At 46.8% G+C, this 27,228-nt stretch overlaps 9 protein-coding genes across 9 annotated transcripts; 3 read left to right on the top strand and 6 right to left on the bottom strand.

The window, feature by feature from the left end:
* Positions 1-712: 712 nt before the first annotated feature.
* On the bottom strand, positions 713-2,359 carry VC83_02836 (uncharacterized protein; the record flags this gene model as incomplete). Its single annotated transcript, XM_024466490.1, has 1 exon — positions 713-2,359. The coding sequence occupies one exon, from the start codon at positions 2,357-2,359 to the stop codon at positions 713-715; it is 1,647 nt and encodes a 548-aa protein (XP_024325353.1).
* An 870-nt stretch (positions 2,360-3,229) lies between these two features.
* On the top strand, positions 3,230-5,398 carry VC83_02837 (uncharacterized protein). Its single transcript, XM_024466491.1, has one exon. It carries the CDS (start codon positions 3,289-3,291, stop codon positions 4,783-4,785), a length of 1,497 nt encoding a protein of 498 aa, XP_024325354.1. The 5' UTR covers positions 3,230-3,288; the 3' UTR covers positions 4,786-5,398.
* Positions 5,399-6,932: 1,534 nt separating this feature from the next.
* Positions 6,933-7,702, bottom strand: VC83_02838 (uncharacterized protein; the record flags this gene model as incomplete). Its single annotated transcript, XM_024466492.1, has 1 exon — positions 6,933-7,702. Exon 1 carries the CDS (start codon positions 7,539-7,541, stop codon positions 6,933-6,935), a length of 609 nt encoding a protein of 202 aa, XP_024325347.1. The 5' UTR covers positions 7,542-7,702.
* Positions 7,703-14,340: 6,638 nt separating this feature from the next.
* On the bottom strand, positions 14,341-14,602 carry VC83_02839 (uncharacterized protein; the record flags this gene model as incomplete). Its single annotated transcript, XM_024466493.1, has 2 exons — positions 14,341-14,343; positions 14,411-14,602. 2 exons carry the CDS (start codon positions 14,600-14,602, stop codon positions 14,341-14,343), a joined length of 195 nt encoding a protein of 64 aa, XP_024325348.1.
* A 1,611-nt stretch (positions 14,603-16,213) lies between these two features.
* On the bottom strand, positions 16,214-16,549 carry VC83_02840 (uncharacterized protein; the record flags this gene model as incomplete). The annotated part of the gene is made up of 1 exon (XM_024466494.1): positions 16,214-16,549. The coding sequence occupies one exon, from the start codon at positions 16,547-16,549 to the stop codon at positions 16,214-16,216; it is 336 nt and encodes a 111-aa protein (XP_024325160.1).
* A 1,490-nt stretch (positions 16,550-18,039) lies between these two features.
* Positions 18,040-20,792, top strand: VC83_02841 (uncharacterized protein; the record flags this gene model as incomplete). Its single annotated transcript, XM_024466495.1, has 5 exons — positions 18,040-18,706; positions 18,771-19,322; positions 19,502-19,825; positions 19,924-20,266; positions 20,387-20,792. The coding sequence occupies exons 1-5, from the start codon at positions 18,418-18,420 to the stop codon at positions 20,790-20,792; spliced, it is 1,914 nt and encodes a 637-aa protein (XP_024325159.1). The 5' UTR covers positions 18,040-18,417.
* A 367-nt stretch (positions 20,793-21,159) lies between these two features.
* Positions 21,160-22,178, top strand: VC83_02842 (uncharacterized protein). Its single transcript, XM_024466496.1, has one exon. It carries the CDS (start codon positions 21,329-21,331, stop codon positions 22,115-22,117), a length of 789 nt encoding a protein of 262 aa, XP_024325158.1. The 5' UTR covers positions 21,160-21,328; the 3' UTR covers positions 22,118-22,178.
* Positions 22,179-22,379: 201 nt separating this feature from the next.
* VC83_02843 (uncharacterized protein) lies at positions 22,380-23,152 on the bottom strand (the record flags this gene model as incomplete). The annotated part of the gene is made up of 3 exons (XM_024466497.1): positions 22,380-22,757; positions 22,808-23,052; positions 23,107-23,152. The coding sequence occupies 3 exons, from the start codon at positions 23,150-23,152 to the stop codon at positions 22,380-22,382; spliced, it is 669 nt and encodes a 222-aa protein (XP_024325157.1).
* A 1,732-nt stretch (positions 23,153-24,884) lies between these two features.
* On the bottom strand, positions 24,885-26,007 carry VC83_02844 (uncharacterized protein; the record flags this gene model as incomplete). The annotated part of the gene is made up of 2 exons (XM_024466498.1): positions 24,885-25,736; positions 25,786-26,007. The coding sequence occupies 2 exons, from the start codon at positions 26,005-26,007 to the stop codon at positions 24,885-24,887; spliced, it is 1,074 nt and encodes a 357-aa protein (XP_024325156.1).
* Between the last annotated feature and the right edge of the window lie 1,221 nt (positions 26,008-27,228).

Consider the following 27,228-nt stretch of genomic DNA (forward strand, 5'->3'; position numbering starts at 1 on the left):
GAGGGCCCTTGGCAAGCATACCAAGCCTGCCGTTCCGTGCAGCCAATATAGGCTGCAATTTTTTGGAACTCCCAATCTAGGGAGCGTAGTAGTGCGCAACGAAGCCGCTCATCGCGAGTAAGATGAGGCATTGTAGTTATTGAAAGAGTATGAATTTCCTACATATAAAATACAATAGTAGGAATTTTGACGCGTTAAAAAGGTACAAACAAGCCTACGCGTACCCATGGTCCAACCCATGCCCAACCCCCAGTCATCTCATGACCCACTCACAAAACTTATGAACAATACCTCCGTATACCTCCGTACATGCATTTTCTCCAAGTACTTACACACCTCACTTATTACGCACAGACCCTGTGGAAACTTTTGGGCCGCACGAGTAACAACAGGGCAAAGGTCAGGCATAAAGGGTTGAACAAGACAGTATTATCAAAGAAATTAAGGAGGACCTACTTGTTAATGATTTGCCCAACTCGGAATTTGGTACGCTCAGTTGTATTATAGTTGATAATTGATTTGAAGTTGGAAGACTCGGTTTTTGGTGCATTACGCCATAGTGGTCGTTACGCCATTGCGAACGTTAAACTTGGACATATAATAGAGCAGCTTATGATCCCCCATTACTGGCCCCAAAGTACGCGTCGATAGCGTGGGGAAGAACTCGATGGCAACAGGCGTGGGTTACAGGCTTCACCATACAGATAACTATCTACAGCCTCGCTACCTCCCCTCCCATCCTCCATCCCCCCTCCTCCGCAATCATCTCCGCACACCTCTCTCCAATCGCCAGCACCGTCAACATCGGGTTGATGCTCACCATCGAGGGAAACACGCCCGCATCCGCAATCCTCACCCCCTTCAGTCCCCGCACCCTTAGCTTCTCATCCACCACCGCCTTGTCGTCCGTCTTCACATCCCCCATCTTTGTCGTTCCAACCGGATGATACACCGTGTGTGCGACCCTCCTCCCATACTCGCTCAGATCCTCGTCCGACTGCACGTCCGGCCCCGGCGCGACCTCCCTCTTGATCCACGACTTGAACGGCTCCTGCTGTGCAATCTTCCTCGCAGCCTTCAGCCCGAACACAATCGTCGCGGCGTCATACCCCTCAGGATCCGTAAAGTATCGGAAATCAAGTGCTGGCTTCACGTTCGGGTCGGTGGACGTTAGATACAGCTTCCCCCGACTCCTCGGGCGCATCGTGTTCGGCGTCATACAAAACGCAGCATCCGGGCTGTCATATCCAAGACGAGCAGTGTTCACACAAAACGGAATCTGGTAGCAGTGCATCATCGTATCCGCGATATTCCCATCCGGAATCCCCCCCTCCGTCGCAGCATTCGGCTTCTCACGACGAAGGAAGATGCCGGCATCCGAGTCCATGGTCGTCTGGTTCTGCGGGACTGGCCTGTTGAGTTCCCAGATGATAATCGACTCGTGGTGGTCCTGCAGGTTCTCTCCAACACCCGGGATATCCTTGACGACAGGAATCTTCAGCTCTGACAGATCCTTGGCTGGTCCAATCCCAGAAAGCAGCAGCAACCTCGTCGTATCGACAGCCCCTCCACACAAAATCGTCTCCGTCTTCGCCTTCAACACGAGACGCTCCCCAGACTGAAGAGATAGGTTCACTCCCGTCACCCTGTCCCCGGTCACGTTAACCTTACCGACCCACGCATTCGTCAGGATCGTCAGGTTCGGCCTCTTCTCCTTCCCGCTCAGAATTGGGTGAATATATGCGACACTCGCACTGCTTCGTCGTCCATCATCCGGGTTGTAGGCCACCGAGAAGAACCCCACACTTCCCTCCAACGCACTCTCATCCGTGATCTTCCTGTTGAAATCATGCACAACCGGAATATCCATCGCGCTGGAACACGAGTTCACCCAATCCTTGCACAGCTGGTTCCTGTGACGGTTGTGAACTGGCTGGATGCTGTTCCTGAGTTTGTCAATCAGACGCATAAACGTCTCAAACGACCACCCTTTGGCGCCCTGGCTTTCCCAGATCTTGGTGTCATACTCAAACGGCCGGAAGGAGATCAGCGTGTTATGGCTCGAACATCCTCCCAAAACCTTTGCACGTGAGTGACGGATGTGCGAGTTGCCCATGGGCTGTTCGGTGGTGGGATAGTCATAGTCGAGGTCCCCTCCAAGCAACTTCAGCCAGTCTTTCAGCAGGAGCACGCGATCATCCATGTAGTCACTAGGCCCGGCCTCAATGAGAAGGGTCTTCTTGTGAGGGAGGTACTCTGCCAGCCGGCTGGCAATCACGCAGCCAGCCGTCCCTCCACCCACGATGATGTAGTCGAAGCTATCCACATCGGACTGAGCAAGGTGTGTTGTCGTGGACATGTTGAGTGTCTTGAAGTTGGAGAAGGTACAGCCATGCGGGATATATATACAGCGGGGGAGAATGACTTGACTAATCAGTTACGTTTAATTAACGAGCTAAGGTGAAAATGCAAGACCGTGGCAAGGGGGGGGACTATATTAAAAATGGCGCCATGCATAAAGGGAAGTTGTGACATCTTTCACTGCTACATATAAGATAGCCGCTACTATACACTCCAGCCTCTTCCAACACTCAATTCGCCCACCGCCGCCCGCCGTGGAGGTGAAAAATCTCTCTCAAATCTTTTATAGTGGGTATCGAAGACGACGTCAGTGGCTTCACTACTGCACGCCAAGATCAACGGTGCCTGTCGTGTGTGACGCTAACCCGGTAACGTAAGTCGTGGCGTAAAGTCGGCAATGGCGTAAAGTCGGCAATGGCGTAAAGTCGGTAATGTACCTATACAACCAAATTTATATGTAAAGGTACTTACAACTACGAAATTTAAATCCTTAATTATTCCTTTAATAAAATTAATAGGGCTTAGCCTTCTTATATATAAGGACTTTATATAACTATCTATTATACATGAAAACGCTAGTCACTTCAGATTTTATTTGCATAAGTTATTAAAGGTATTAGATTTTGCCATACAAAATTTTAGTATGGTAAATCTAATTGTTAATAACACCCTTATTAGGCTAGCTTAAAAGCTAGCATTTTTAAGTATAATGTATGTGTAAGTAAAATAAATATGAGAGCATTAAGCTATATTAAGCCTAATTAAAAAGTTATTAAAGGTTGGAAATACAGCTCACGTGACATTTTCCACTGCAATCTCAATGCCGGCCATTACCGACTTTACGCCACGACTTACGTTAGCGTCGGCACACGGATTTCCCTACGTCACACGATCGTTGCTGAGAAACTTCATCAACACATCAGCAAGATGGGCGGTCAATATGCCCCCCGGCAGCTCTATTACAACGGCTCTGTCCAGAAGGCGACATCCTCAAAGACCTTCCAATCAATAGATCCTTCGACGGGAACTCCACTTGCGGAAATCCACGTCGCATCCAACAGAGATGTAGACGCCGCGATCTCTTCGGCGACAGAGGCGTTCAAGACATGGTCCACAACGCCGGCCATCGCCCGCGCGCGCATTCTCTTAAAAGCCGTCAAGATCCTCCGTGATCGCAATGATGAAATTGCAAAAGTCGAGACACAGGACACCGGCAAGCCGTTCTCCGAAACGAGCACAGTCGATGTGGTGACCGGCGCAGATGTCGCCGAATACTTTGCCAATCTTGTGGGAGGAGGTGGACTAAACGGAGAGACAGCCCAACTACGCGAAGACGCATGGGTATACAGCAAGAAAGAGCCACTCGGCGTCTGTGCAGGCATCGGAGCTTGGAATTACCCCATTCAGATCGCGTTATGGAAATCTGCGCCGTGCCTTGCTGCCGGAAACACAATGATCTACAAACCTAGCGAATTCACCCCCATGCACGGACAGATCCTCGCTGAAGTCTACACCGAAGCTGGCGTCCCAGCAGGCGTCTTCAACATTGTCAACGGCGCAGGCGACGTGGGCGGCTATCTCACATCCCACCCAGGCGTCGCCAAAGTCTCCTTCACCGGCCAGGTCTCGACCGGCAAAAAGGTCGCCGGTGCGGCTGCCGGGAATATGAAATACGTTACGATGGAGCTCGGCGGAAAGAGTCCACTCATCGTCCTGCCGGACAGCGACCTAGAAAACGCCGTTGACGGCGCCATGATGGCTAACTTTTTCAGCACGGGTCAGGTATGCACCAACGGCACGCGGGTTTTCGTGCACGAAAGCATGAAGAGCGCTTTTGAGAAGCGCCTGGTCGAGAAGATGCAGTACATCCGCGCGGGCGATCTCTGGGATATGAACACAAACTTTGGTCCTCTCGTATCAGGCGTACACCGCGAGAAGGTGCTGGGATACATCAAACACGGCGTCGAGGTCGACAAGGCGAAGCTGCTTTACGGAGGACTCGGGCAGCCGTCAGTACCACAAGGCCTGGAGAAGGGCTTCTGGGTCAAGCCGACAGTCTTTACGGATTGCACCGACTCGATGAAAATTATCAAGGAGGAAATCTTCGGGCCGGTACTGTGTATCCTGACATACTCTGCCGTGGACGAGGTCATCCAGCGAGCCAATGACACCCCGTTGGGCCTCGCAGCAGGCGTCTTTACCAAAAATCTAAACCTCGCGCACAAGGTGATCGGCAAGCTAGAGGCAGGTATCACATGGGTCAATACATGGGGAGAGAGCCCGGCAGAGATGAGCGTGGGTGGATGGAAACAGAGCGGTATGGGTGTAGAGAATGGCCGACGAGGAATCGAGGCGTGGGTGAGGAACAAGAGCACTTTGGTAGATATGAGTGGTGCCAGTGTGACAGTTTACTCCAAGTTATAACGGCAAATACAGCTTATTGTACAATCTTTTGTTGATGTCTTCCTGACGAAGCGCGCATGGCCGTTGAAAGATTCTTTGCGCATATCATCAGCGGCAAGGAAGGCCATGTTCTTGACTGCTATATGCGCGTGAGTTCAAGGTAGCCGATTCTCCCCTGAGATTTGTACGACATCGTCTACTGCAACAGCACGAGGGTTGTCATTGCTTGGATGTAGTGAAGCTATGGAACGTTATATAGCGCTGCCATCCATTCCATAGCTCCCCTTAACAGCCACTCAAACATCTTAGCACCGTCTCAAGCATCCACGGTCCTGCACGTCATAGTTCTGATATACATAACCATATCCCCAAAGCCCCTCGTTAACACCTACATAGCAGTTTCCTTGGCCCTGTCGAGCAACGTCGTCGAATAAAGTAGCAATTGCACCAAATTGGTCTCTGGTATAGCATACCGACAGGGCATTAGTGACTTGGGGTTCGAAGTACAGATAGACGTCGTCGCATGCCACACACGCCCAGTTGCTCTGGTCGACACAGAATCCCGCTGGCGTGCTCGCCCATAGTTTCGTAAATGCACTATGAACCTTTAGAAACCCACCCCAGCCTGGCCCACCCCCCCCCAAGTCACAATTAGCTTCATAGTCTGGCCACCGCGCTTGGATCCTCGCTTCATGATCGCTATATATTGATTAGCTACAGCTTTTCCCATGCGAAATTAGGTGGTAATACGTACTTGGTAGCTACTGGAGTAGCGACCACAGCTGCGTTTGCACAGGCAAAGAGCCCTACAGCTACAGAGGCAAGCGTGAGACGCATGTTGGATATATAGTGGGTTGAAAATGTCAGGGACGGAAAACCTTTCGTAGTGGCGTTCAAAGAGAAAGAACAAGAACGGGCAAACGTGGGATGAGAAGTTGTATCTATATTCCGGCGCAGGTCGCCTGGCTAAATACCTAGAGGGTCCGTCCATCCTTGACGAATCAACAAAGCCAGACTGGAGTGCTCTTTACAATCTCCTCCTTCGGGGGGTGCGACCAACGGAGGCGTCTGGTAATGTAAGTTACTGTTGGTTTTGTTGTTGATGTTTCCATTATCCTAGCCAATCCCAAGCTGTATAGCATGTGGGTAAGGTTGAGGGCTAACATATCCGATCGCGAAAATCACTTAACAGGTAGGTACCTGTTACGTGATTTTCGCGATCCACGCGGCCGAGCGTGGTGGGGCGACCTCGGCGCGGACCTGCCCGCGAACCCAAATGTCACGGATAGGCGGCCGTGCTAAGACGGATGTTGAAAATCCTACGAAGAGAAGCTATTACGTTTGCGTCGTCAAACCGATAGCGACGGTGCACAATGTTTGAATTGATGAATGGCTCTAGCGCCTGTACAGTATCTACATCCAAAACGCCAATCCACCCGCTCAAAAGCTAAACAATCCCGACCTTCGCTTCCCAAACGGATACACAATCAACGCACTTAAGAAGAGCCCAACGTAATCCTAATCGCAACGTATTATCGATATCCAACATTAAACACAATCGAGTTGAGCTCCGTCTTTTCCTGTCCGACCTGAAAATAGTTAGCAATGTCACACGCAATCCCGTTTCTCCTCCAAGTAACCATTAAATGACGACAAATCGGGGATAGATGGCAGATATAAAAAGTCAAAGAAGCTTAGGAAAACAAACGAGAGCGCTGCCAGTACCAATCAAGAACGAATGGTGGTCTTCCCGCCACCATCCGCAGCCGCGGCTCTATAATCAGCGGGGAGAAGCTGTAAAAATTTGCTTACAGGGATCGTCTTATTCGTCGTGTTCGTAATGCCGTCGGCGCTGGTCAGTCCAGCCAGAAGAAGCATTATCGTTGTTTTTGTGCCCTACCTAGGTGGTGGGGAGGAGAGTGTCCTGCCAGAAGACTGCCGCTCGCGGCGAGACCCGAAGGAACCTGTACTAATATTGCGGGCAGTAATGCGGCTGCGGCGATACCATGGCGAAATCGACTGTACAAATTTCCCATCACTCCAATAACCACTGGTCCTAGAGTCTGTGACAGTTGTGCGTTCGATGCAAAGCGCCTCCACGTGAAGAAGTTGACCACATAGCCGCTGCACGATATGAGGAGCATCACAGGCGTCTGCTTCCACTTAGCCTAGTTGATGATACACAAGCACATCATAAATAGAGGTACAAATGCAAAGCAGGCGTATTGGTTCATCGGCCTGGCGCAGGGTGTTGCCGACGTAGCGTTGGTGTCCATTAGTCCATACATGGCCGTCCTAATGGTGATGCCGAATCCAAGGAAGAGCGAGTATATGACAGCGTAGACCATGCGGACAGAGCCAGCCACTATCAACTTTGATTGAAGTTCAAGCGATCCGCATAGAATGATATACCCCGGAAGGATCAACGTAATCGACGACTGGGCCAGCGCCGAAAAGCAAAACAGCCGCCGTCCCCCGTTGTACGGGATGCTTCCAAACCCACGTGCCAGAAACGAGGTGACGACTGCTGCACTGGTTTCAAACACATTCGCATACAGATCCGACTTTGGCGCGATGATCAATTGGAGAAATCCGAGCACGCATCCCAGGATGAAGGAGATGGGCAGGCCGATAAAGTTGGCTTCATCAAACGAAACAAGCATGCAGCCAGGAATGTACAGAAACTGGCCGTACACATCATCAAACGAAATAAGCATGCAGCCAGGAATGTACAGAAACTGGCCGTCCAGGTCCAACACTCTCGCAGTCATTCTCATATACTCCTCTAGTCAATGCGTCGGCGCGCCGTACGCCATCAACGCCCGACAGAGCCTGACGAGGTATTTCTGCCTTTGCAACGTTTCGGCGATGTGAACGGTAATCTTGATCTCATCTTCCAACCAGGGCCTGCTGATTTTGTGAAAAGCCTGCGTGAATCCCCCACTAGGTGTTCGGCCATGCATCGGAGGGCGCTTGCTGCTCCGTCCAGTCGGGGTATTTCCACCATACGCGGTAAGTTTTGAAGATGCTTCTACGAGTCCAGCTAGTGTCTCGCGGGATTGGTTCTTCTGATTGTACAGTCATAATCCGTCAAGTCGATACGCTTTTACCCGATATTTATGATATCTTGATATATTTTGCGGGATCCATCCTTTTTACATACAAACCCCGATATACACGATATCGTGCCTTTTCTTCAGATTATCGACTTATACTAACCTCTTCTTCACTTTACAGCAATTCGATGACTCTCGACCAACGACGTACTCTCTGGCGCTAGCACTGCGAACAACGCCCTCGACCTTCGTAGAAAGCTTGCATCGCATGGTTCCAAGACCAATACCAGACTCGAGTCAGCCAATCTACTGTCTCCGAATCTCTTAGCGCTCGATTTGCCTACCTCGACGGCACCCCACAAGCAGACGGTCAAGAATGACGACGACGACGTGACGCTGCTTAGCCACAGCTAGAAGCTATCCTTTTCGACTAGCAGAAGCTTATTGAACGACGAGGAGGGGTTATAACAGGTAAGGTTTTGCAAGAGAAGGCAAAGCAGATCTAGGCACAATTACCATAACACGAAGGGGAAACATGTAAGGATGCCTCCGTACCTAGATACTCGAAGAACCTGTCTCAGAACTGTTACGGTCACTACAAACATGGAATCCGACTCGGTGGGGTTTCGAACCAGTAGAGGATCATATAGCGAGTTACACTATAGTGGGGGATGGTAAGTGTATAGGGTTCAGGGCCGATGTAGACCTGTTGCGGTGGAAGGTTCAGGGCTAGGGTTGGGATAACCGAGTCGGGCCCGTTTCGGGAGTTAAGGAAACAGACTCAACGGGGTTCCCCCTTCATCTTTTTTGTATCCTTCGTAGTAGACCTATAGGATAGAATACAGCATCACCTCCGACTCGCACTCCCATATGCACCTACGGAGAGCCGTATTCCCTGTGTCCTTACAAAACAGTCCTAGAGTTTAGGTTGGGTGGGTCACAAGGTTTCGACAACATCATAAGATTCTTAATCAAGTTCGACACGGTAAAGCTAGATTAGTTCTAGCTATAGCAGAGGAAGAGATGCGAGCAATTCAAATAGTAGTAGGGGAATACTTAGAGGAGGATATATATAACATGGATGAGATGGGACTATACTAGAAGATGACAGCGGAGGCAGCTATAGGTTGGAAAAGAGAGAAGGCAAGAATATTAGTAGTTGTTTGTGTTAATTCAACTAGCACAGATCGATTTCCACTATGGTTTATTAGAAAGGCAAAGACACCACGAGCCCTTCGAAATGTTAAAGACATAGCAATGGGAGGGGTTTAGAGATGGAATAAAAAGGCTTAGATCAATCAGTTCATTATGGCAGAATGGTTAAAGGCCTTCTGTTTACAAGTAGGCACATCTCGATTAATACTCCTAACGATGGATAACTTCTTAGCACATATTGCCGCTATTAAATCAACTCCTCCTCCCCTAAACATCTACATCATCTAGCTTCCTCTAAATCCAACAAGCTGATTTCAACCTCTTATTAAGGCATCATCGCTGCCCTTAAAGCATACTACTAGTGACAATGGCTCCACTATATGCTTAAATGTTATAAAGCGAATAAAGACCCTGTCTAAGCAATGAATGTCTGACTTGCCATTCGATGGCTCATTCGATCATGGACTCACAATGTTACAAACATAACTATCTATAACTGCTTTCGAAAAAGCACAATTCACCAATGCCTAATTCAGCTTCTAATACACCCTCTTCCTAATATGAACGACCTTTATTAACAAGTACAACAAGTTGGCCACATCCATGATGCTATGGATCTCTTGAACTTCTTAAATCTAGTGGAGGAGTACATAGAGATGATGGAGGAGAGCATTAGGGAGCCTATAGGGGAGGATATACTCGTGCAGCCCAAAAATTTCCACAGGGTCTGTGCGTAATAAGTGGGGTGTGTAAGTACTTGGAGAAAATGCATGTACATACTCTACTCGTACTATTGATCTACCCACGGAAGTTGTTCCCCCCATTGACTGCAATACACTGCTCCAACTTGTCCTTAAACGAAGCACATAATTGTGTAGATTCCCCCATTCTTCCTCAAGAAATACCCGTGATGAGCTCTCTCAAACTTCTCTCCGTTTAATGGTGTATAGCCGTCAACCTGATCCTTGAGATAATCAAAGGCATTTTCAATAGGGTGCAAATCGGGAGAGTTTGGAGGCAAAAATTTCACTCTATATATTCCCTCCTTCTTCATATAATCTTCCAATGATCGGTGAGCCTTCAAATGAAGACTTGCATTATTATCCACAAACCATACTCGTTTTGTAGGATGTAAAGCCTTTACTTTTCAAAAGTAGGGGAAGAGAAGAGGAATAAGAACCATCTCTCAATATAGAAACCAATCAATCCTGCCCTTTGAAACTTCTTGCCCTTCTGATTGCCGTCCTCTACTCCATGTCTCTATATCTCCAACTCTTGTGAAGCAACTCGTGCCTTTTTCCATTTGATTTTGCCATTCCGAATATCTGCATTTAGAGTTTCCATATATCCGTACTCAAGAGTTCCAACTGTTGTTGTTCTAACAAGTTCATTCTCTGCTTTTGATTTCCAATATGCATTTATCTCTCGTAGTTTCTGCACATGTATCTGCTTCTCTTCTATACTTTCAGGAATCCATGAACGAGAAGGGCGTAACATAGAGGTTTCTGAACTCATTGCTCCCCAAAACATAACTTGAAATAAAGATTTCTTCTGTTGAATTGCCATGCTCTCTGCTGTATGACCCCATTGAACTGTTATCCGTCGTTTCTTACGTGGATTCCCTCCGAAATTGATATATGATTCGTCTGAGAAAATAAAAATTGATCCAGCTTCAAGTTCGGATAGTGCCCATTTGCAGAATTTTCATCGTACTGAAGGAATGATATTATTCAAGTAGGGCTTGAGGCAGATGTTTTTCTGTACAATAGGTTGTGGAATTTCAACACTTGTGTAATGGTGGGTGCACCAGATGTGAGAATCTAGCCACCCAAGGAAGGGATAAATTTACTAAGACAACACACTGTCTTAGAAAACAGAGCCAAAGGGTCGTAGCTTAGACTATTCCACAACGCAGCAATCAGGTGTATGATGTAGTGAAGTGGTTCAGACAAGTTGCAACAAATGTTGAGTCTGGGAACTCAGGGGTAAGTCAGAGGTTAACACCTCACTGACTTTTCAGAAACAAGGAGTAACAAGATGAATGCTTGGAAGCGTGGAAAAGACGTGGAAGTATGTGATAGTCAATTTACTGTATTGTCTGCTTGCCCTTTCTTAAGGAAAGGGCAATCCTATTTATGCTAAAGGAGTGTAGTTCTCTCATTTTCCAAGACTTTCCATGATTACCAGGCTTGGTAACTGTAGTCGACGTAAGAGAATCCCATAGAACCATCTCTTAGGTTCGTAGCCTATAGGAAGTAAAAGGAGGTCCAAGGTCAGAGTACCCTATAGACAAATTATGTCATAGACAAATTATGTCATAACTTAACCAATCTTGTGGGTAACTAAAGAGCGATGACATGTAATGAATCATAGAGGTTCGTAGGAGCTTTTAGAGCTATCGTTCATGCTCCTAGGCCTCTAGTTGGTAGAGATATGTCATGTGGTAGTATGAGTGATGTCATGTAATGAATCATAGAGGGTTGTAGAGATATGCTATGTGGTAATATCGGCCCAGTAACTAAGGAGCGATGACGTGTAATGAATCATAGATGGTTGTAGCAATCGTTGAGTAGTATTGCTCTTGTTGTTGGTGTGATAAACCAGAATATGTTTAGATTTTGCTTATTAATAACTTGTTGAAAAGTGTCAAATGGATTTGCAAGTAGCAAAGATCGTATGCGTAGTAACTCTTCAGAATCCCTTTGAATTGTCTGTGGTCTTCCACTTTGTGGCTTTGATTCGAGGTGTTGGAGAAGGTTGTGAATTTCAGTATTCCCTGCCTTTTTAAGTTTGGTGCCATATATATGCAATAGAGTCAGCTGAGATTCCAAGCTTCTTTTCAATCTCTCCATATGATGCGTTCATGTATCCATGCAAGGTAATAATTGCAGCACATAGTGGTATTGAGATTTCAGCCATTGTTGAGCATTACTTCATTGCTTCATTCACTCTCATATTCTATGCGTGTACATTTTCTATGCATGTACTCGGGTACAAGTACATGGTGCTTGGTAGTGGAAATTGGGCCGCACAAGTACTGCTAGAGCAAGTCATTGCACAATATATACCAGATTCTAAGGCTCAAGATGATGACGAGGATAAAAAGCTTAATTTACAGTCTATGCTAACCCTACAAGCTACACATCAAGCTGTACAACGTCTAATTCAGTTCATAGAATCTAGGAATAGTGGCACGAAGGAGGCAGCAGTGTATTTATGGTCCTTTTAGAAGTTTAAGAGAGAGTTAGGGCTTATAGTAGCCAATTCTAAGGCATAGGGAATCTTAGATTGCTGGTTTATGTAAATAGCCTCATTTTATATAGATGTCTTGTGAAATTCGATATCTTAATATTTACACTATCTCAATATTATTTACAGGAGCTAAGCTATCAACTTAACAGATTATGACTGTACCACTTTGAATTCTTCTTTAGCCCTGTTAGTTATGGGGCTAGCAGGGCTAGGCTCTAGTAACATGACCTAAGAAGTCACGATGCTAGTAGGGCTAGGCTGTAGCATGACTAGGCTAGTGGATAGCTGTAGAAACTAGTGGATATTAGATAGTTAAGCTATCTATCAACTATCTAGATTATCTAGCTATCTATCAACTATCCGGATTATCCATAAGGCACAACACCACTATATAAGTACATAGTATTCCCTTACATAGAAGCTTCGTGCTCAACTTAATATAGTATTCTTTACAATACTATAACGTGTTACTTAAAAGCCTTTGTGTTTAATCCCCTGCCTCCTCTGTCAAGTTAACCTTACGTAAGAAACCTCTGTGTCTTCTATCGTCTAGAAGTCAGCATTAAACTACTGCCTACACAGATAAACAACAAGGCTTCCTAGAACCATAGCCCCTATATGACACCCACGGTGATACACAGCAGCTGGCAACACCAAGCACTAAAGAAAAGGAGCCTATTAACTACTAAAAAGCTAGACAGAGTGCTTACTAGCCTTAATAGAGAGCAGCCATGGAAGATGAGCTCAAATCGCTAATGGATAATAACACCTAGACTATCATTACAAAAAACCAGACTAGTGTTACAGCTATGGTAATGTGACATCATGGTTACAGGGCTAGTAGGGCTAGGCTCTAGTAACGTGACCTATGAGTTACAAGTCTAGCGTTTACAGCCACAACCCCACGTGATGGATAGCAGAGGATATATGTATATTTGTTATCCATAATATCCTTGATATCCCACGTTGCAAGGATGCCTTCTCGTCTCTCACTCTAAGGAGCAGACTCTGAGTAGCTGCGGGTCATGTGTGATCATTTGGGCGGGCTAACCGAGTCGGATGGGTTTTGGGTACTTGAGGGAAATGACTCACGAGGTTCCCCCTGGTCACATGTGATCATTGGGGTGGGCTAACCGAGTCGGATGGGTTTCGGGTACTTAAGGGAATTGACTCACGGGGTTCCCCCTTCATCTTTTTTGTATCCTTCGTAGTAGACCTATAGGATAGCATCCGTTTAGCCTCCGACTCGCACTCTCATATGCTATTACTGTGAGCTGGGTGCCCTGTGTCCTTACACACGTGATGGATAGTAGAGGATATGATGGATATTTGTTATCTATAATATTCTTGATATCCCTTTGGCATGACACCACTCTATAAGTAGATAGTATTCCCTTAGATAGGAGCTTCATGCTCAACTCAATATAGTATTCTTTATAATACTGTAACGTGTTACTTAGAAAGCCTTTGTATCTGATCCCCTGCCTCCTCTGTTAAGTTAACCTTACACAAGAAAGGGAATGGTGGAAGAAAGTATGGCAAACAGCTCAATGCTACTTACAGGGCGGGTATAATGCCCTATGAGGACAACTGTGCGCCACGTTAAAAGGAAAAGAGAACTAGAGTGTTACCACTTAGGATCTCAAGGAATTCTGCTCGTCAAACAGAGAAGACAAGAATCACGACAAGGAGCTCACTAGCTCTCAAAATCACCAGTTACAAGCATTTGAGAAGACAGCAAGTAAGACTCTCTTTAAGGACCAACTGCTAGGAGCAGTAAGAACCTTCAAGGAAGCCATGCTCTAGGAGACAGTCAACTAAGCAATTCCTATGCCAAAGCCACTAACGAGCTGGCAAGGCACTACACAAGACTACGAGATTGCAGTTCGCACAATGAGGTGCCGACCAGAATACCCATACTAGCATGAACCCTGTGGAGCAAAATACACAGAAATAGAAGCCACAATTTGGCTAGAGTACAAACTCTGCGAATACAATGTCAGGATAGTTCGTGGATAGCTCAACTATTCAATATCCACTAGTTTCTGCAACTATCCATTAGCCCCGTCACATGGCAGCCTACCCCGCTTCCCACTGTGACTCACACGTCACGTTACTAGGCCCTGGCCCTGTAACCATGACATCATGTTACTATAGCTGTAACAAGTAAACTCAATCAGAACCTGGAGTGCTTGACGAGCGCTCTTCACAGAATGTAAAGAGCGCTCTAATTGCAACTCTTCATCATCATCTTGAGTTTGCTGAAGACCTAGATGCTCATCAATAACCTCTTGTAGAGCCTCGTCCTCGCTTAGTGTCCCATCTTGTATATCCTCTTCTTCGTTGCTTGGGTTTAGAAAGTTAAAAATTGCCATAACGTCATGAATATTGCCAGCTTGTATAACTTGTTCATAGAGTTCGTTGATACCTGGAGGAGTAATTGGAATCGGAAGAGCAATCGGAATGCTAACAAGTGTAGATTTCCGAAAACAGTTATAGATTGTTGTATTTGTGACATAATGATTCCAGCTCCGTAGAATCCATCGGACCGCAAAGTGTAGATTCATCAATTCGAGTGGCTTTCAATCTGAAGTAAAAGCATCAAGCATAAAAGAGAGCCACTGCCATCGATAATGACATTTGAATGATGTCTTGATCAAGGGGCTGGAATCGACTAGTACTGTTAGCAGGAAGCCAACAAATACGTATGTTCGTTGGAGGAGGACAAAGCTCAAGAGTGGTGTTATGAGCTGAGAAGTTATCCATCGTAAGAAGAACTTGTCGAGTCATTCCAATATGTCAATAGAAAGCGTGAAGCCATTCGCTCATAATTGTTGTATTCATCCAAGCCTTCTGGCTCGCATGCCATTGCCCTCCCATTGATGGTATATTGATATTTTGAAGTGCACACAGCTGTTTATATCGTCCAATCATCCACACAGGTAGGTGATCAGTTCCAGAAGCATTAACACAAAAGACAAGGCTAATTCGAGTTTTCTCCTTCTTTAATCCTGGAAGCGTTTGTGTTGCAAGCCCTCGAGACGGCATCATCTTCCAGTATAGGCCTGTCTCGTCCATATTATAAATGTCCTCCTCTTGAAATTCACCAGCGATAGTTCGTAGAGCCTTCATTTCCTCCTCTGCTGTTTCTGGACAAGAGCCTCCTTCGCCGTGTTTGTATGAACCTTGATATGATATCGTGCTTTAAATCGATGGAGCCAGCCAGTTGAGAAGTCTGGGCATTGTAGATTATCGTCGTTCGGTAGTTGTTGCCAAATCTCTCGAGCCTTTTCTTGTAGTATATCACTGCTTGTAAAACCTCCACGCGATTGAATTCGTTGCTGCCATATAATAAGGAGTCGCTCCACTTCTGGCCACTGTCCAACTCATAGTCGTGATCCCGTAGGTTGTATAGCTTTGTCTAGGTCTTCGAAATGTGAGCTTAAAGACTCAGAAACTGTCGACTGACTGAGTTTATGGCCGTAGTTCTGAGAGAACCATTCGATACATTGCTTTTGAGAAGGCTTCAGGTGTTGTTGATGTGCCCACTTGCGTAGAGCCCGGCGTTGCTCAATAGTTATTGCAAATCGTTTCGTCATTTCAAGGTCTGGTGGGAACACCATAGCACGGATAAAGCGATATTCAGGAAAGGGAGCACCGGTATGATGAGTATCGGTAATTGTATGGTGGTGTTGTCGGGACCAGGAAAAATATCGCAATAATGAAGTTATCGCTTAATCGAGAATCGTTATAATGGTGCTTTACTGTATAGATCTTTTGCCCTATATCAATATATCCATAATATTTCCGTCATACCCAACGACACGGGGTAGGTAGAGTGATGAATGCTACATTGAGTGTGGGGTTTGGTGTGTGCTACAGTATTATCTCGTTAAGTCGATGTAATTGGTCATGCATAAATATATCAAGTTATAGAAATATCGAGTTAGGAAGTGATCTGAAGTAGACCAGAAGTAGCCCCTCAGCTAAACCATCCATCCATCCAACGTGCCTTGAACCAACTCATTGGCCTGTTTGGCCACTAATCGCCTCTCCACGCGCTCTAAAGAGCGCAAAAATGATGCTGGATCCGTGATGCCACCATTCTCAGATTCTGAGAACTCAATCAGAACTTGGAGAGCTTGTACAGCGTTCTGTGTGGTGAGCACAGGACGCTGGGGCTCCTCATCGTCATCATCTTGAGCATCGGAAACCTGTATATATGGAGCCATCGCCTCCTGTAGAATTGTGTCCTCATCTAAGCCTCCCTCCACCTCTTGTATTCCCTCCTCCGCTGGATTCAAAAAGTTCGAAAGGTCCATAGCGTCTGATATATGACCAGCTTGTTGTGCTCGAGTATATAAGTCGTTTAGAACAGGGAGTGGGTGTATAGGAAGCTGTATTGGGCATAAAAGAATCGTGCTTTTTCGAAAGCAATTGTAGATAGTCGTATTTGTAACGTCGTGATGCCATGATCGAATAAGCCAGCGAATTGCAAAGTGTATTGTCATTGGTTTGATTGGATCCAGGTTGTTGCTAAAAGATTTGAGCATGAACTCGAGCCATTGCTGACGATAATAGCTTTTTAAAGAGGCTATAATACCTTAATCGAGAGGTTGATATCGACTGGTCGCATTTGGAGGAAGCAAGATAATTCATATGTTTGGAGGAGGAGGCGTCGATTCCACTGCAGCGATATGGGCTGAGAAGTTATCCATTGTAAGCAGTATAGAACATGATGTAAAAATATGAGTATAGAAAGCATTTAGCCAATCTGCCATAACAAATTGATTCATCCAAGCCTTCTTATTCCACCTCCAAACCCCACCCATTGCCCCTACATCAATGTGTTGTAAAGCTCAAGGCTTTTTAGCCTTTCCAATAAACTAAAGAGGAAGTCGATCTGTTCCAGCAGCATTAACACAAATGGCTACTGATATGCGTGCTTTGTCCTTCTTCTGTCCTGGAATTGATCATGTTGTAAAGCCCTTTGAAGGGCTCATCCTCCAGTAAAGCCCAGTCTCATCCATGTTGTAAATATTGTCCTCTAAAAACTCCCCCGCAATAGTTTGTATAGCCTTCATTTGTTCTTCTGCAGTGACACCAATAGATCCAGCTTCACCATGTAGAGTTCGATATAATATATTATGCCGTTGTCAAAACTTTACGATCCATCCGTAGCTAAATTCTGGCGTAGGTAGTCCACGGTATTGTGGTAGCTGATTCCAGATAATCTTCGCCTTTGATTGTAAGATTTCTGTAGTTGTAATGCCGCCACGCTCTTCAATAAGCCTCTGCCAGTCGTAAAGAGCAGCTTCTAATTCAGGCCAGGCGACAGCGCGGCGACGCTGAGCTTTAAAGCTGTTTGTTTCCAGAGTATTAGAAGTATCGTCAAGGTCCAAAAATCGAGAGCTAAGGGATTCTGAGACTGTAGATTGGCTAAGTTGACGATTGTATTTCTCGAGGAACCACTGTATAGTGGCCTTTTGTGTAGGTTTCGGATGGTGAGATCGATGCCAGGTTCGGAGGGCTTTTCGCTGTTCGAGAGACATAGAATAGAGCTTTTTCAAAGGCATTTTGAAGGTATTCTAAGAGTAGTCCAGTAATTAGTTTAAGTCGATAATTGGGAAAAGGGACTCAATATCGTGTGTATCGTGATTTGTATGACGAATGGAAGGATCCGAAGAAAGTTATCGAGTTATCCAGAAAATCGACTAATCGTGTATCGACTTAACGAGATAATACTGTACGTTGGATGTGTTGGAGATTGCGGGGAAATACCGGGATTTGCCAAGGAATTAGCCCTGTTTTGGGGGCGTTTCCCAAGGGTATCCCATTGGCCTGCTTGGCCGCAGTTAAGTGCATACGCTGATCTTTTCGAGCAGCTATAAAAGCTCTCAGAATCGCCGGAAGAATGAATGTATTTGCTCATCAGCGAAGATGTTACCTCATCTAAGAATGTTGTACAACGCCTGCGGGCTCGCCTTTTTGTTACTGTTAGCACAGTCCGTTCAATCGCATGCCGTCGAGAGCCGTAACAATGGCGGGGCAGCAAGCGGCCGCCAGCGGATCAGCCTTAACGCGGGCTGGCGGTTCGAGCGTTTTACGTCCAATCCCGACGCTCTGTCGTACGACTTGCTAAAGCAATGGATACTCCCTTCGGGTAACGACTTCATCAGCAGCACCAAGCATGAACGTCCCTCTGGAACTCCTCCAGGTAGTAACATCAGCTATGTGCAGCATTCCTTTGATGACAAATCCTGGGAGGCCGTCGATGCCCCATGACTATACCATCAAAGGGCCTTTCAATGCTCCAGGGATTTCGGGCGAGATGGGACGCTTGCCCTCGAATGGAGTCGGCTGGTACCGTCGGAGTCTGACACTTACCGCGGAGGACATAGCTGCTGGCAGGTCGACCTTCCTTGACATTGACGGTGCCATGTCGTACTCGGCAGTGTGGGTAGATGGTTATCTCGTCGGTGGGTGGCCATACGGGTATAACTCGTTCCGACTAGATCTTACCGGACATCTTAAATGCCCTAGACTCTTCGCGCTACTACCCAGGCGCTGGTATATATCGTAACATATGGCTTGTTAAGGCTGATGCAACGCATGTGGGACAGTTCGGCACATTTATTACCACACCAACTGTCACCAAGAAATCAGCGTCTCTCGATCTGACTGTCGAGGTTGAGAATCAAAGAAGCACTAGCCAAAAAATCACCATAAGCACCAAGGTTTATGAATTTGACCCACTGACTAAGAAAGCCAAAGGCAAAGCTGTGGGTACATTTCCAGATGTGACAGTCGAAGTTGCAGCTGGAGCCAAGGGATCTGCAGATAGCTCAGCAACTGTGAAGAACCCAAAGCTCTGGGGCCCAGCGCCTGCACAGAAGCCGAACTTGCACGTCGCCATAACAACTCTGTCTGTTAGCGGGGTGAAGATTGACACTTATGAGACTCAGTTTGGTATCCGTTCTGTGGTCCATGATGCCATTAAGGGGGTCCTTATCAACGATGAGGCGGTCCGCATCCAAGGTACCTGCAACCACCACGATCTAGGCTCCTTGGGGGCTGCTTTCAACATCCGCGCCGGTGAGAGGCAATTGCAAATGCTGCAAGAGATGGGCGGCAATGCGCTCCGCACTTCGCACAACCCACCTGCGCCTGAACTGCTTGATTTATCCGATCGGTTGGGGATGATAGCTCTAGACGAAATATTCGACACTTGGAGTACTCAAAGAAGAGCCACGACTTCCATTTAATATTCCCAGACTGGCATGAGCCGGACCTTCGCGCCTTTATCCGTCGTGATCGCAACCGCCCCTCCATCATTGCCTGGAGTATCGGTAACGAGATTCCAAATCAGTCAAATCCAGCCACAGGAAAGATAGCCCAGGAGCTGCGCAATATAGTGCGTGAGGAAGACCTAACTCGGCCGGTGACCCAGGGCATGAACAACGCCAAGGCTGCGGACCTTACAGCTCAGGTGATGGATATCGAAGGCTTGAACTACCAGGGCGAAGGCCACGGTACCGATACGTCAAGCACATTCCCAAGCTTCCGTGTAGCTTTCCCAGACAAACTAATCTACACTAGTGAGTCAGCTTCAACCGTCAGCTCGCGCGGTATTTACGTCTTCCCGGTTACAAAAGAAAACAACGTACCATCAATTACTTTATAGTAACCATTATAGTAATCACCCATCACCCACCATGGTCAGAAAGCGCAAAAGTCTTCGGCCCCGACTCGGGCGAGGACGTTGAGGCGAGACACCTCAGTGACTACGGGTTATACGAGCCCTCGTGGGGAGCCTCGCCCGATAAGGTATTTGCTGCGCAGGACGAACACCCTTATGTTGCCGGTGAGTACGTCTGGACTGGCTGGGACTATGTCGGCGAGCCAACGCCCTTCGACACCTCGCGAAGCTCCTACTTCGGGATCATCGATATGGCTGGCTTCAAGAAGGATCGCTTCTTTCAGTACCAATCGAGATGGCGCTCCGATTTCCCCATGGCACATATTCTTCCCCATTGGACGTGACCCGATCGCGTTGGCCTTGTCACTCCAGTCCACGTATTCTCGGCTGCAGACGAAGCTGAGCTCTTCGTGAACGGAAAGTCGGCAGGGAGGGTCAAGTCCGGAAAATCCTCCAACAGATTCCGATGGGATGATGTGATCTACCAACCTGGTGACCTCCGCGTCGTCACCTATAAGAACGGGAAGAAGTGGGCGGAGGATATCAAAAGGACGGTTGGCAGTGCCACAAAGCTAGCCATCTCGGCTGATCGTTCCGCCATCGGCCTCGACGACGACCTTTCCTTCATCAGCATCGCGGTAATTGACAGCAAAGGGGATACAGTACCACGGGCAAGCAACAGCATCACCTTTTCCATTTCTGGACCTGGCACGATTGTATCTACCGACAATGGTGATCCGACAGATATGACTGCCTTCCCATCGCTGACGCGGAAGGCTACCGGCGCGGGAGCTATTACTGTTTCTGCCACAGCCGACGGTATCACAGGGGCCAAGGTGACGTTGAAGGCATTACTTGTAAAGTAATTCAATCCATACGGTTTGAGAAGTCAGTCTAGTAACTCTAGAAAATATATGCCGGTGATAGTCACAAATATCAAATAATCCAAGGCCCAATTTCAGAGTCTAGTTGCACAATTGCCTTCGAACATCTCGAGGGATATGTGCCCTTTGTTTAAGTGTATGTAGTAGTTGACTGACATGTAACCAAATAATCAATGTATTACTATTCTTGTCCATGCAGTTAATACCAAATACTCTTGTGACGCGTCGAGTCCGTGCTGGGATAGATTGCGGGGATATAAGCTAGTACGAATTCGTGACTTACCGAGGTGTGATTACTATTCAATAAATGCACGAGACTCTGTTCGTCCTTTCTGATTATTCTAACATCCATTAATGTAACCCGACCAAACTAGGAACAACTAAAGTAACAGAGTTGGAGGAGCCATATATTTGTTTTTATTGTTTATCGAATTGAGCATCCCATGACTTTTGCCAGCTTCCCAACAAGCATTTAAGTCATTCACCAATAGCCTCTGATATTCTCCTCATCAGCAGCCATGTCACAGAACGAGCAAAAGAAGCCAGTCATCGCGGTCGTCGGTGCCGGGCCTGGCATAGGGGAAGCTGTCGCACGCCGTTTTGTTGCTGAAGGATATGTCGTCGCTCTTCTCGCCCGTACAGAAGATAAGCTCCAAACTATGGTCCAAGGAATCGACGCAGACTTCGGGAAAGGCAGCGCGCGGTACTATCTCACAGACCTACGGATCGAGGATCAAGTCATCTTCAGTTTTAAATCTATTCGTGCTGAGCTTGGCACAGTACAAGTTCTTATCTACAATGCCGGTGCTCGCCGTGTGAATGGCCGGTCGATCCTGGACACCACAAGTGAGGAATTCGAAAACTTCACCAAAATCAATCTTTTCGGCGCCTTCTGGTCCACAAAGCGTGTCCTGCCAGATATGTTGGCCGCAGAGCGTGGGACCATCATCTTCACAGGAGCGACAGGCTCCTTGCGTGGTATGCCCGGTTTGAGCAGTTTCTCGCCCGGCAAATTTGGTCTCAGATCATTAGCGCAGGTTATCACACGGGAATACCAGAGCAAAGGTATTCATGGGGCACATTTAATTATCGATGGACCAGTTGATGGAAAGCTGGTCGGTGGCGTGACGCGCCGGAAGTGGGAGCGGGAGGGTCAAAAGGAGAAGCTCGACGAGGCTGATGCGTATATCATGCAGCCAACTGATTTAGCGGGCATATATTGGTATTTGCACACCCAGCCACGCAGCGCTTGGACGCAGGAATTGGATGTACGTGCTCAGAAGGAGATGATGTTCTCTAAGCTTTGAGAGATACCTAAGAGGGGTTCGGAGGCATCGCTTTTGTAGAAAAGAGCCGAGTTACTGGATGTGTATAATATAGAAAATTAAGTTGGATTGAAAAACGAATCTAAACTACAGCGCCGTCTTCTTTGGTATCTGTTCTCGGTGTAGCTCTTATGTACATAAGAACAGATGATAACTTCCATGACATAGCCAGTTCGGTGACCACAGTACCTATGAGCTCCAAAACCAACGTCCTCTATATAGGCTTTAATCTACCCATATCGAGCTATAGTTTGCTTGGGGGAATAATTGACAAAGGCGTATACGGCACATTGAGATGCGCAAACACCTGATCCCACCTATCATTTCCAAACCAAGACTTCTTTTCCCCATTGCTATTCACCGCCACTATCCAAGGTGCGCCAAAAGCACCAGCCCCCATTGTTTGGTCAATAACCCTCTTCTTATTTTCAGGCGTCACAGCATTTGCTAGGATCTTCTCTAACTCCGCAGCTGGAAAGATACCATCAAGCGCCTCAGTGATACCCTCAGCCGAGGAGACATTGATTCCTTTGCTCCAGTACCCCGAGGCTAGAGCTAAGAACGTTGCATCAAGCTTGTCCTGGGGGTAATTATCTTTAACCCAGGTGGCAACACGAACGGCCTATTTTCCAGGTTAGCTGCTTGCGGCTGGGTCATCGTTGGGGGACTTACGAAGATGGAATTGATAGGAAAGACTTTCGGCTGCACGACTTTCAGTCCCAATAAACGTCCCGTCGTATCGAAATCTTGCGCTGAGAAGTCTTCTCTGAATTTAGGAGTTGGCGCAAAGGGGTTTCCGGCATTCATACGGGCTGCGCCAAGAAAGAAGGGGATTGTGTCGACGGCGACATTATGAGCATTGAGGAGAGGGCGATAACGGACGATGTTGGTATATCCGAACCAAGAATATGGAGATACTGCATTTTAAATTAGAGGTAGGTACCAACAGATTGTGCCATGGGGCGACAAACCACAATCGACATAGATGCTCAACTTTCCACCATTTGCTCGTGACATTTCTGCGAATATGTCGTTGGTATTTTGTGGAGTTAAGTTCCTCTGATTATCAACGGCTTATGATATCAACCAAATCACTCAAGAAAACGAATATCCTCTGCTTTAAGAACAAGCAGCTTTAAAAGGTCGTCGGCGCGTTGGTTGGCTCCTGGAGCACGATCTTGGTGCGAGGCCGACCGAGACCGAGGCACGACTCGCTTTTGACTACTAATCATAGCTAGGAAACTGCCCCGCAATTCCTTGGGCGGGGACTACTAACTTACACGTAATCCTACATTTATGGAGCGCACTACGCGCTTGAACAAAATGGTACTTGGCGCGTTTTCTGGTGTTGAACCGTTCCGCTTTTTTTCAACCGCGACCCTTCGAACCTAGGTAAACCCACGTGATTCAGGGAAGGACCAAGTACTAGGAAGGAACGATATTGTTGAACTACCAAAAAGTGAAGCATCCCACTTCTGCTGTGATTCTTATCGTCCGTTATATTTACAACGTATATGCGGGATGCGTCCATGCGGAACCGACCCCAGCATACCCAGATCGTTTGGTTCCTCGAACCCATACACCAGAAGCTACCACCGCTCCGGCGGGGAAAGCTTGACGTGAAAGCTCTGGAACGGAGCTACGCAACCGATTCTCATGGCTTTCTCATCACCACACACAGCGCTGCTTGAGTCGTACATTGATATCCCATTCAATGTATGGCTCAGTATCATTCTCGTCCTCACCTATGGGTGTGCTATCCGCAGCCGGGGCCTGCTTTTGCTCGTAGTCCTCGGGGTCACCGCGACTATTGTCGTATTCGACAAAACGTCTACTGCTGGCGAAATGATCAAAATATTGTGTGAACTTCCCCTCGGTCTCGGCTCTGTGCTGGCATTCCTCGTTGCGAGTCGATCCTTTCAGACCAGATATCTACCTGCCTTTACGACCTACGTTAATTTTGCGGTGTATGGAAATATCGGCATGATGGTGGGGACTCCCACAGGCGGCACCCTTCGGGGAATGTGTAGCAAGGTCACCTGCATTACGCTCTTCGTTTGGATCGTCCAACAAGGTTACCGCGCTAGGTGGAAGACAATTGTTCTCCACGACAACTTGTTCGTTTTCACTGCCGCCAGCAAGTCATGGATATTTGCACACGCCATCTATAGATTTGTTCTTTTAACATTGCCGTGCTTTGGGTCTGGACGCCGACACCGCCTTCTAGAGTTGTACTCTCTCAGTCTGACTTTTGCCCTATCGTTGGCTTCAAAACTTCCATTCGAATATTGCTTTGGAATGGCCGATACATTGGTGGTCCCGGCGACTGCAGGATGGTCAGTTATTGCAACGACATTCAATCCCATAGCACGCGATGCGAAGAAGAATGACTTGCCCTCAAATCACATTGGGACCGATGCAGATGTATATCTGAGCGCCGTGTCGCTGGCTGTTGCCACCTTCGCTTGTTTTAAGATAGCTAGTGCGCCACGTCGAGGGCCTCGAAGATCGTAGTGTGCTTCCTTCCGGTGCCAACCTAATTTGCGATTCTTAGCCTCAGAGGTATGGGCCACTATGATCTGTTGATAGTCTATAACACGACATCCTCAATATTAGCATTGCAAAGCTTGGGAGTGGATATCTGGGAAGCATTGTTTTGACCATCCAGTCATGATCATCCTGGGTTGTGATGCTATTATGTGCTAGATCACTTTGTGTGTATAGTTGCTCTTTCTTTTGACAACTGGGACTATTTCCTGGCCACGATAATACAGCCTCTGATCACACCTGATCTGCCCCACCAAGCGAACATCCCCGCTGCATACCGAAAGCGTCCAATTGACATCCCATATTGTTGCAGTTCAACTTCCTTCTTCCTTAAGAATCCAGCCAATGGGCTGAATACGTGTTCTGAAATGTCGCGGATCTCAATCTTTTCACGAGCGTAGCCAGCCATGACAAGTCGTTCCCGATATTCTTGAATTGTAACAAAATTCGCGAACGGACTCTGACCAAAGAAGGCCATGAATCTAAGGGCAAGGCGTTGCTTCACGGAAATATTGTCGGCAATGCAGAGATCGTATGCCATAAGTGAGACACCTAATTCTCTGTTCGCGTACTCGATAACTGGCCACCTGGAAGGCTGAAAATGAATAAGTGTGTCAAGTCCGAGGAGCCAGTTCTCATGGTCCCCCTTCTCGTCATTAGCCTGAGTAGCCACAGACACGGATTCTTTTATTTCTGAAGTCCAAGATGAAGGCCGTCCAGCATCGGCGCAATAGATCTCAAACTCTGTGTTGGTATTTGATTGCTCAAGGCCAAGCCTCTCCTGGGCAATGGAGAAGTGGGCGGTTTCCAGGGTGAGGCCAACATAAGCTTTGAGATTCCTCTCCCACCGATCATCTCTTTCTCCCCGTCTTTGATTGTCCAAGGCATTTTTTATGTATAGGCTTTGGTCTCCACATCCAAAACCAAGGTCAATGATACTCAGCGTATTGACGATGTTCTTGTTGCCACTGGAGACTTCTTCTTCCAAGATTTGCGCGGACTTCAACACTTCTTCAAGAAGAGTGCGGCAAGCTGTTGGAAAGTCCTCAGTATTCTACTGTCATTAGCATAAGGCATCCAATTTCAAATTGATCGTATCACACCTTCCAGAAGCCCATGTTCATCCACATCGATTGGGGTGGCACGGAAATGTTGAGTATACTGTGGTCGTATCTATATAGAGGCTTTTTAGAACCTCTCTCTACCTTTCCATTCGAACGATTATCGACCACTTTCTTGGTCAGAAGAATCATCAACCCAGCCATCAGAATCCCCAAAACATATTTATTTGTCCAATCCATGTTCTCGATCCATGTTGTTCTCATCTCCTATAGCAAGCCTTATCTGGAATATATAGGCTCCACGAACTTTAGTCCCTTCAATTCGGACTGGGGCCAACCCAGCAAACGCTGTAGAATCTCGGAGGGCGGATCTTCTATATCTGGTATGAGTATGCACGCATGATTGAGGACGAGCGCAATGAGCTATTGTTTGGCTTCGGCTATTCAAATGGTCCATACACACACCCCACTAATAGTCATGTGTATATCACGTGAAGGTTACGGGACGAAGGCGTAATACCCCACACGTAAAACTATAGTAGTCGAGTACTATCATATACGGCCATAGAGTGTATTGTGAGAACGCGGATCCCCAGAGGAAGATCAACGTTCAGCCTTCATGTACGATATAACGTAGGTCATGGTGTAAGTCGTCTAATGTCATAGATCGCGTAGTTCGCCCAGCCATAACCTGGTTGGTCTCGTATACCCAACCACAACTCAACAATGGTCTGTAGTAAAAGCGTACGTGCTGCTGCGGAACTCGAAGTTCTAGTCGCTAAGGCAGTTTTGAAATCCAGTCTAAGAAGTACAAGTCCTCGTACGCAGCTGCAAAAGCTCTTGGACTTTGTAAGGACACTGTGAAGAAATGACTAAACAGCAGCCTCTCCTACGATAAAGCACGCCAACAACAACAAATTCTTTCAACAGCGTAAGAGAAAACCCTTATAAAGTGGATAAAAGTCCTTACTAACAGTAGCTACGCACCTAGTCATCGAATTTTATAAGAGATTGCAGATGAAATCTGCATCAACTGTTGTCACATCTTCGAACTTTCTGCTAATAGCCGCGTCCTAAACCCACCTGACATCACATACACCCAAATTCCAAACCTACCTTTAGGGAAGGAGTAGGTTCCATGCTTTATTAGACAGCATTTACAATTATAAGTACGACTAGGATAAACGGTGTTACAAAAGACGTGGTAGTAGGATAGTAACACGTACAAGGACCTTATAACGTGTCTTAAAATCAAAGAACACAACGTATATAACATGGATGAGACTGGCTTTTCAATTAGAACTATAGAATGTACTCGAATCATTGTTGATTCTATGCTATATGTGCCATTAAGCACACTAACGCTGTTAAGAATGGGTGTCTGCATTTAAATACATCTGTATAGACAGCACAGCTATCAACCCTCTTATTATATTCAAAGGCCTTAACATTTTGCAAAGCTGGATTCTATAGGAGGTTATTGAT

The sequence above is a fragment of the Pseudogymnoascus destructans genome (assembly GCF_001641265.1).
Source record: "Pseudogymnoascus destructans isolate 20631-21 unplaced genomic scaffold scaffold_7, whole genome shotgun sequence".
In the NCBI taxonomy this organism is placed as follows: Eukaryota; Fungi; Ascomycota; class Leotiomycetes; order Thelebolales; family Thelebolaceae; genus Pseudogymnoascus; species Pseudogymnoascus destructans.

Coding starts and splice junctions, on each gene's coding strand:
- VC83_02842 (XM_024466496.1), top strand. CDS start 21,329: ATGTCACAGAACGAGCAAAAGAAGCCAGTCATCGCGGTCGTCGGTGCC.
- VC83_02837 (XM_024466491.1), top strand. CDS start 3,289: ATGGGCGGTCAATATGCCCCCCGGCAGCTCTATTACAACGGCTCTGTC.